Source organism: Ochotona princeps, chromosome 12 (genome assembly GCF_030435755.1).
Source record: "Ochotona princeps isolate mOchPri1 chromosome 12, mOchPri1.hap1, whole genome shotgun sequence".
In the NCBI taxonomy this organism is placed as follows: Eukaryota; Metazoa; Chordata; class Mammalia; order Lagomorpha; family Ochotonidae; genus Ochotona; species Ochotona princeps.
The window spans coordinates 64,150,609-64,160,750 of NC_080843.1; the positions used below are offsets into that span (position 1 = coordinate 64,150,609).

The following is a 10,142-nucleotide window of genomic DNA, read 5'->3' on the forward strand; positions in this document are numbered from 1 at the left end:
TAACAGAATGACCGATACCATAGATGCCTCAGAAGTAAGGGAACCGGAGTAGTCATGAAGGGAACAGTGGGCACCAATGGCTGCCAGGTGGAAATGGGAGTCACTATTTAATCAGTGCAGGAAATTCAAAAGTTTGTAGAAATGGGGATAAAAGATAAGTTTATCTTAGTACAATTGTTTTGAAATCCATCCATATGAGGGATCTTCAACAAGGCATGACTTTTTGTTTTTTCATGCCAAAATCAACTTACTTTTTAACCCAGTTAGCAGAGACTTTCTGATGTCCGCTTGTGTGTAGTGTTGCAAACTGAAAAGAGCTGCTCCGGAGGGGGGCAGTGGTTAGGATTGTACCACATGGGCATGTGCTGACCGCCACTGACCTGCACACCCACAAACAGCAAAGGTGGTAAACTTGATGTTCTGTATGTTGCACCAAAGTATAAAAAATAACTCAAGAGAGAATATTCATATTATTATCTACTTTTTAAAATGGGATATTTCTTAAAAGATAAGGAGCAATCAATTACTTTGGAGACATTACTGTGTTTGGCCTAAACCAAAGCATATTTTGAAAGAAAATAATTCTTGGTCCCTCATGTCAAAATCATAAAATCATTAATTGTGAAATTCCAATGTTTTCAAGATCCTTTAGTGGATTTGCAATATTCCATTTAAAAGTAAAAGTGGCATCTGGGTCTAGACAGTTTTTTACAGAAAGAAAACTCCTATAGCCTTTTTTTGTTTGTTTGTTTTTGGTGTAAAAGTTAACATAGCTTAATTAACCACAAGAACATCTTAAACTTACTCTATTTCCTCTTCCTTTAATAAGAAATATGTCTGAGAAATGCCTTAATGGGAATCTTAGGCCTCATGTGACCCTTATATGGGGATGTTAATGCTAAATTCTGTACTGAAAAAAAGGAGAAAAGAAGCCAAACAAAAAGGTATTAACAATAAAGGAAAATCTGGTATTTGCTGGAATTGAAATGTAATTGCCCCTCCCCCTTTTCTCTTACTAAGTTGTAGAGTTTTTAAATTCTAGGGGCAAAGTATTTCCAGCATGCCACACTCCCGACTTTCCTTTCATCTCACAGGTTACTTGTTTTTCATTTTTGACTGATGTCTCTTCAGTGCAGTCTCTTACAACATAAATATTCCATGAATTTGTTCATCAATTGTTTCCCTCCCACCTATGGATATTCACTTCACTGATACCTCATCTTGGTCTCCTCACTTGTTAATAACACTCAAATGTGTTTTCCCTGCCCACACTTCTCTCTCAAATACCAAATTCAGGCATCCTGTCACCCATTCATCACCCATTCCCATTTGTTTGTTGTCTAATAGGTATTTCAAACTTCATGTTCCCCTAACTGAACTCATGGGCTTCTCTCCCACTATGTCTGCTCCTTCTACAGCCTTTTCCACTTTTCCAGTTGTCCAAGCCAAAATCCTGAAAGTCCTTTTTAATTCCTTTTTTCCTTCTCCTGCACCAACTGTTGCCTTGGTTCTGCAGTCACATTATATTGAATCTGACTCCTTGCTCACTCCATTGATAGCATCTGGTTCGAATCACCAACATTTTCTTTCTTCTATACTACTGCAATAGCCCCCTAACAAGTCTCCCTAATTCCAAATTAGTCCCTCACATAGCAGCCAATGTGATCCATTTAAAGCATTTATAGCTCAACACCCCATAATAGCTATCCATCTATCACTCAAAGTAAAATCCCGAATCTTTGAAGTGGCCAGTAAACATGGACTTGATCTTCACTCCCACAACTTCTCTGGTGTAGTTCCCCTGTACTGCTTCCTCCTTCCTCATTTCATGTCACTCATGCACTCCTCTTCCCAACACTCCAGGACTGCTCCCACTCCAGCACTTTGCACAGGTACTATCTCTGCCTACACTGCTAATCGCTCATGTACCTGCACAGCTCACACCTTCACTTCCTTCGGGTCTTTGCCCAAATGTCACCTTCTCCATGAAGCCTGCCCTGACCATTCTATTGCTGTTTGACATCCCCACCCTCTGTCTCCAGTTTTATATTTTCTTTTGTTTGTAGTTCTTTGCTAACCTCTTGGGCAACACATCATTGACTTTTTAAAAATTATGTCCTTGCTTATCTATCTTCATTACTGGAACCTAGTTCCAAGAGAGCAAAGGCTTTTGTTTTCTTCACTGATCTATTTCAATCAAATAGAAGAATATTCCAAGGACAGAGTAGATACTCAGCAAAAAATCTTCTTTGAGTGAATTCATTGATAATCAATGCTAAATTATTCCTGCTAACAGATACCATTTATATCTCCCCAACATATATTGTAAATATCAGTAAAATAGAAGCATTTTCCTTTGAGCACAGTCTAGGAACTTAGGTCTCGATGAAACACTTGACCTCTTTTGCACCAGCTCTTTGGAGATAGCATGTGGGAGATAAATATTAGATATTTGTTGAATGAAGGAATAATTTGGTCGTTCCTCACTTTCATGTTAATAAATAATGGTTGTACAAAGCTATGTCACTTATTTTAGACTCAGGCTGGACCTTCAGTCACTCTAGAAGGCCATACTTAATCATTTCCAGAACAGAGACATGGAAATAAGATAAATGTCAAACTTCATCCCAGCTCTGCCACTTACTTAGCTACAGGTTGTTAGGCAAGACGGTAATCATCTCTGAGCTTCAGTGTCCCTGCCTTTTTGTGACTCCCTGCTGTTGGCATTGCTGTAGCATCATGGAATGCGATTGGCCAGACACATCTGGACTCAAAGGAATAAATGATTTAGGCAACAATCATTTGATCCTAAAACCAATATAAAACTTTTCAAAATTTCAAGACTGTGAATGACCACAAAATAACACTGAATGCAAATAAAGTGTAGAAAAATACATATTACTTACTGTTTGAAAAGCATCCTGTAGATGAAATTACTAGTCGCCGTGGGACCTGGTCACTCTGTGGGACTCTGAGGAAAAGCTTTGACCAGGTGGCCGCCATCCTGTTGCCAAGGGTAAAGGAGACCCCCAACAAGCCGAGGGGCAAGATGGCTTCCTATGCCTTTTTCATGCAGACTTGCTGGGAAGAGTACAAGAAGAAGCACCCAGACTCTTTGGGCAATTTCACCGAGCTCTCCAAGAAATGCTCCAAGAGATGGAAGACCATGTCTGCCAAGGAGAAGCCCAAGTTAGAAGATAGGGCAAAGAACAATAAAGCTCACTGTGACCAGGAGATGAAACATTACGTACCTCCCAAAGGCCAGTACAAGGGAAATTTAAAAAGATTGCAGTGTTCCAAAGAGACCTCTGAACATCGCACAAAGATCAAAAACGTACACCAAGGGCTGCCCATTGGGGATACTGAAAAAAATTGGGCGAGATGTGGTCTGAACAGTCAGCCAAAAGATAAACAGCCATATGAACAGAAAGCGGCTAACCTAAAAGAGAAATATAAGAAGCATATTGCTGCATACTGCAAAAGCCAAGCAGGAATGAAGGGTCCCAGTAGGCCTAACGGTTCAAAGAAGTAAAATGACCCAGAAGACGAGGAGGCAGAAGAAGAGGAAGAAGATGAAGATGAAGAATAAATGGTTATTTTGTAATGATGCATGTAGAATGTGTTCAGGCAAAGTTTTGCTAAGAATGTGAATTCAAAAAAAGAAAGCAAGGTAAATTCAAGTGCAGCTCAATATTAGCTTCAGTACAAAAACTGTACAGATTTTTTGTGAAATCGGTAAGATTCTTTGTAGAGAAAATCTTTTTTTTTTTTTTAAATGCAGGTCGTAGCTTTTTGAGAGGCTGCTATAGTTAGATTTGAAAGCTTCTGATGTTGAATGTTCCTGAACATTTAATGGCTTCTTTAATTTCTTGACTATGGTAGCACTGCAAACTTGTAGGAATTAATATTAACAGTAAATTTGGGGGGTTTCAGAATGTTGCATTCTGTTTTTTAAATTTTTCTGTAATAAAATTATGTGTGTTAAACAATAATAAAAAGAAGAAATTATTTTCATGTTTTTTAAATGTAAACACAGAAAATACAATTGGCTAGTTAGACATTTTTATTGGAGTATGAGATAGTAAGATACTATAAGATGTCAAGATTGCTTTCTGTATTCGTATTGTCTCTTCTTGCTTAGAGAAACCCCCCAGCCAGCTTGCAGCATTTTAGCTCCCAGACCTAAACACTGTGACTTTGTAAAGTTCTCTAACAACTCAAGTATGAAAAAAAAATTCTGAGTTGCACTATGCTAATACTTTCTCAAACTAACACAACAACAAAAAATCCTGACCTTAAGATTTTGTTATGCTTCCGAACTTATAATAAATGAATTAAGTGGGACAATTATGATGAAAAATGATGTGGTTGATTAGAAGTCTGCTAAATGTTTTACCAGAAAGAAGAAAAAAATCATCTAAAAGGTCCTTGAACCCACTTTCCCTTTCCTTCCTCTGTGGGCCCCACTTCTCATTGCATTCTGTGGCTAAAGACTTAGGGAGCTGGCCCTTTAAGAAGCCAGTGAGGCCCAGTTCACTGGTGGGTCCCTGGAGAATCTCCCAGTCTCCCTCCGTGAGGCTCTGGCTGTCAGGGCTTCCTGCAACATGAATGAAGGTGGGAAATGGGAAGAGCCAGCAGCTTCCCCCGTGGATGCAGAGCACAGCTAAATGTTCGGCAGGACAAGCCCAGCAAGCCCATCATGCATCTTTGTTAGGCTGGGGGCCCGAGGTGGGCAGTAGGGCTCTTCTCCCGCTCTGGCTCTCACTGTCACCCTGGGAACATCATGAAAAGGAAAACCCTCCCAGGTTTCCAAGCAATAGACGTTGCCCCTGAATCATGTCAAATCCGGCTTTCCTGAGGTCAGAACTTTGTACAGGTTGGGGTACCATAAACAGCAAAGGGATACAAAACTGATGAAAAAGAAAAAAAAACCCTCCATTTATTTAGAATAAAACCTATTTATTTAGAGAACCAAAGCAAAAAACTTTATTGAAAGATTTCATGAGTGTGTAGAAGCTGACAAACTCCAACAGAGCACCCAGAGCTTTGGATGCAGCAGAATACACCTGCCGTCCTGCTGCCTGAAGGTTAAGCATCCAAAACCAGGAAAATGGGCCTCTTCCAAATGGGGGTTTGGCAGAAGCATCTTCACGTTGGACCACTGCTAGTCCAGCTTCTGCGAGACAATGAGAGCTTCCCCAGCTTCTGGGAGATTCCAGTGAACCGAGGAGGGTACAGGCCACTTACTCATCTCTTTACATAGAAGCTTTCACAATGAACAATTCAGAGGAAACACACAGAGGCATGTCCATTTGTCATTTATTTCTTTCAAAGAACATGGCTCCTCACTAGTAAGTTTTTTTTAAAAAATGAACATTTATTCATTTATTTGAAAGGTGGAAAAGGTGGAATTACAGGGAGAAGGAGGGAGAGAGTGCTTCTACACTGGCACCTGCATGGGATCCAGTGCGACAGCAGCAGCCTCCCCTCTCAGGCTGCCGCACCAGCCCGTGTCCTCTGTCATTACTGAACCAAGCAATGACTCTTAGATGTACAAGTGTGCTTTCAAAACTTTGGGGAAAAATGGAATTCAAAGAGAAGTTATGTTTGTGCAAAATTTATGAAAGTCAGTATAGTTTTTTAAAAATATGTATTTATTTATGTAAAAAGCAAAGCTGGAAAGAGAGGGGTGGAGAGGACAAAGAGAGTGATGGAGAGACAGCTTAATTTTCTAATTCCTTTTCCAAATGGCTGCAAAGGCCAGGGTTTTTTTTCTTTTGCAAAGCCTAGAACCCCATTTGGGTCTCCCATGTGAGTGACAGGGGCCTAAACATTGGGCCATGCTCCTCTCCCTTTCCAGGAGCATTAGGGAGAAGCCAGAAAGGAAGCTTAGCAGCTGGGACTCCAACCAATGCAACAAATGTGTCTCTTGATTCCATTTTCTATGAGCTTTTTAAAGTACCCACATATCTGGAAAGATATAGTGATTACGTGGCTCTGTATACATTATGTTTTAGTGCATTTGTTAAATTTATTTATTTAAGAGGCAGTGAAAATATGTTGCTGTAAGCATCTCTATTCCTAGTGAAACAGTTAAATTGAATACCTTGACAATATACTAGAGTTTCTATCTTTGTCTACAACTATAACTTCATGTGTACTTAATAGCAACATGTTAAGCTTGTAACTATTACTAAAGGACTATACTACTGTAATAACATTGCGGGGAAAGGTGGGCGGAGCAAATAGGATGGGAGAAAGGGGAAAGCTAGGGAGGAATCCTTAAACCTACAAAAATGTATCACAGGAAAATAGATAATTTTTTTAAAAGAAAATATCAAAAGACTTTAAAAAGGAAAAAAAAGAGGCGGAGAAACAAAAACCTAGCAAGGTAAACAAATCTCCCATCTTCTGATTCAATTTCCAAATGCCCCCAACAGCTGCAGCTGTGCCAAGCCAAAGCGGAAGCCAGGACTCTCCAGTGCATGACAGGAACCCAATCACTTCATTATCAACATTAACTTCTGGGTTGTGCATTAGCAGCAAGCTGGAGTTGGCAGCCAGAATCAAAACTCAAACCCAGCACTCCAACATAGGGCATCTTAAACAGTGGCTTAAATTCCCACCCCTGTGTGATATATTTTAATCTGAACATATGATTGAAGTGTGTGACAGTCCTGGGGTCCCAACAGTCAAGGTCTTCTGGGGTCCAAGGAAGATGGAACTACTTGTTAGTTCTCTGTACTGAGTACCAGCACTGCTCCCAAAAGTGTTTATGGGTTAAGCTGCCACTTGTAATAAGAATACCCTATATTAGAGCCCCAGTTCAAATTCCAGTTGCTCCATTTCCTATCCTTCTGCAGGTTAATACACCTGGGAAAGTGGTGGAAAATGACTCAAAGACTTGGGCCTCTGCCACCCGAGGGAAAGACTTTGATACTTCCACCAGGCCCATCTGCGTTTGGGAAGTGAACCCTGTCTAGCTTGAATACATCCAATCTCATCCAGGGTGTGAACTCATGCATGAAAGGTCTTATCTCTGTCTCTCTGCTTTCAAATCAACAAATCTTTTGTCTGTCTGTTTGTTTGTTTTTAATGATTATCCTGGGGATACAACAGATACAATCAATACATTAGTTCCCCAGGGAATGTCTTTTGGTGACCTTGTCATTTATACACAAGTACATTAATTTGACCTTGTTATTTATGCAAGTACACTAATTTGAAAGCCTATTTAACTCTGCTGGCTTTTAAAACAAAAATATTTTCCAGTTTAATAGCCTATGGTCCTCAAAGACATTTACAGCTTCATAAATTAGTTTCTCAGTTTCCAGATTCAGACATTTCCAGAGTCGCTCTTCTTGAAGGGGAGTTGGTGGAGGAAGTCAGGGGCCTTAAAGGACACAATTGGAGCTCCTCAGATTGGGCTCAGCCCTCCCCCTAATAATTAGAAGCCTCTGCTGGTTCATCTGCAGCAGGTGACAAAGATGCTAAAGATAAGAGTGGCATACCTCAGACCAGACAGGCTCTCCCTAAGAAGCCAAGGAACTTGACTGAACTATTAGATGCTGGACTCTATGTTTAGTATACGCTTGCAAAGAGGGAATCTCAACTGAACTTGAACTGTGGTTATGCAACAAGGTGGAGTAATCCACCATTGTGGGAGGGTTTGGGGAGGGGTGGGGAGAATCCAAGTACCTATGAAACTGTGTCACATAATACAATGTAATTAATGGATAAAAAAAGGAGGGGGGGGAGATGAGAGTGGCATAGTCCCGGCCAGGCTGCACCCTGTAGGAGAATAGAATTCATTTTGTACCTCTTGCACAGCAGAATCTTCAGTAGGGCTTTAAAAAACCACACAGCAACATCCTGTGTAGATGAACTGCGTGCCCAAGCATGGAGTCTGTGTAATGGGCTCTCGTGATTATAACACAGCCCATTTAGTAGCCCATCCTGCTCTCTCTGTTTGCCCCAGCTACTGGCCAATGTGTCTCCATCCAGCTGGAATCTTGATTCCTGCCACCGTTCACCAGATATGTATTCTCTAACAGATTCCTCTGGCTTTGTTTTTCCAGGTGGTTATTCCTTTTCCCAAGCAGAGCGATCCGTCATGACTCAAGAAGAACTAGTCCGTTCCTACAACACTGAGAGAACCAAGAGCAAGAAGAGTGTCAATGTTGGCTTCACTGATGACTTCCCTGAGTGAGACTTGGACCACCGTGTCCTGGACCCTCATGCCCTTCATTGTGACTGGTCATTTGAGCTGGCACTCAGAACAGGCATTGCTGTGACTCTGGCCAAATAGTTTGTTACAACAGAGTCAGGAATAGTGAGGGAATGCTGTTGGCTTTTTTGTTAATTTGTTCAATGTTTTTATTGTTGTATTTTTTCTGTAGTTGTGTGAGATATGTAGCAGTTAAAGCTGAAGCATAAAATTAAAAGTATTACTTTTCACTAAAACTTAAACTTTTGTGTGAGTTGTTTTTTGTGGAAAAAAGTAAAATGGGTAATTTTGCCTAACAGGGAAGGAGTAGCACAGATGGTTTGTGTCTTGAAAACTCACAGATTAAAGACATGGGAGTACATAAAACATTTTTCTAAGTAAGATGTCCAGTAAATTTGAGTCACATTTTGTTTTTATGAAATGTGCACAATAGTCTTAATTCCAAAGAACTCCCATAATGAATGTAATCTCAAACCTCAAAAACAGGTGTACAATAATTATCATAGGACGTTATGTTAATGGTTTGACTTGAAACAGCATAATAAATGGAAAGTGCTAGTTACAAGAGGCTGCATACAATGATGGCCATTCATCAAAACACCCAGAAGAAGAAAATCTATAGATACAAATACATAACTTGCTGCTTACATCAGGAGGGAGTAAATGGTTAATGACCAAATGTACAGGATTTATTTTGGGGGTGATGGAATTTATAAAACTGCAGTGATGGATATGCCAAAATCCCCTGTCCTGTACATTTTACGTGGATAAGTTGGTCATTTCAATCTAAATAATGTGATTTCGAAACTTACCCATGGTTATGATGTAGCAACTGATATAGGACTTGTGCTCCTACTTAAAATGATTAGCAAATTGGAAGAAGCAGGAGGCAAAAGATAACTCAGGACTAGAGTCCTTAGAGAAATGAAATAAAGTTAGCATCATATCACTACCCAGACTTGCTACCTCAAGGCAGTTTTTGGACCATGGTGTAAGGAAATAGTACCTAAATGAAATAGTGTTTTCCTTAAGTTAAGGAGACAAGAGGCGATTTTGGGGGAGCTAAACTTTGCCACATAGCTTACTGTTGAGAAAAGAGTACAGAAAGAAAAAGTTGTATAAATTTCCAGAGGAATACCATAAAATAAGTAGACAGGTGCTAAACTACATGTATAGAGTGAAATCAAATTTGGACAAAGACAAACCACCAGAAAGAAACAAGCTGAGAAATTTCCAGAGCTTTGATGGGATTTATGTTCTGATCAAAGTGGACAGAGCTACATGAATCCTAGAGATGTCCAAAGAGGTCCCTGAACTACTGTACCTTGATAATAGAACTAAGTTAACACTAAGCAAAAATTACTGTTTTAACCTTAACAAAGTTTATTTTCAGATTCATAAATCTTAAAACACAACTCCAAACAATCAAGGAGATCCATAACTAATCTAGCTGCCTACACAAACAAAACTTTAGCAGAACAAAACAAAATTCAGACACTTAGTCAGCTGGTAGTCATAATGTCCAACATCTGGTCCAAAATACGAAAGTAGGAGAAACTGGGACAAATGTTACCCTAGTAACACATTCCACATCACTCTCAGCTCTGGCTTCTGACTCCAGCATGCAACCAAGGTAGACTATGGCAAGAATCAGGTAACTGGGATCCTGACAGCTATGTGGACACCTGAATTGTTTTTCTGTCTCTCAGCTTCACTTTAGCCCAACCTCAGCTGTTGTAGACATTTGGGAGTTACTCAACAGATTGAATCTCTCTCTCTCTCTTTCTCCAATCCTCCTAAGCAAATTAAACATACATTTTAAAAATTTCAACTATTCTATCTATAACCAGAATTAAAGGAAATCAATGGAGATAGACTTAAAAGTGATAGAGATGCAATTAACATGCAATAACTT

General features: G+C 39.8%; 1 protein-coding gene and 1 pseudogene across 1 annotated transcript in view; both read left to right on the forward strand.

Annotated features, from left to right (window-relative positions):
• LOC101535813 (phospholipid-transporting ATPase IB-like) overlaps positions 1-8,324 on the forward strand; it is a 143,879-nt gene extending 135,555 nt beyond the window's left edge. The window contains exon 37 of the mRNA XM_004577703.4: positions 8,079-8,324. Coding sequence (XP_004577760.4) covers positions 8,079-8,209 — 131 coding nt within the window. The 3' untranslated portion in view covers positions 8,210-8,324. The remainder of the gene's footprint in view (positions 1-8,078) is intronic.
• On the forward strand, positions 8-3,589 carry LOC101536058 (high mobility group protein B2-like; annotated as a pseudogene).
• Positions 8,325-10,142: the final 1,818 nt, after the last annotated feature.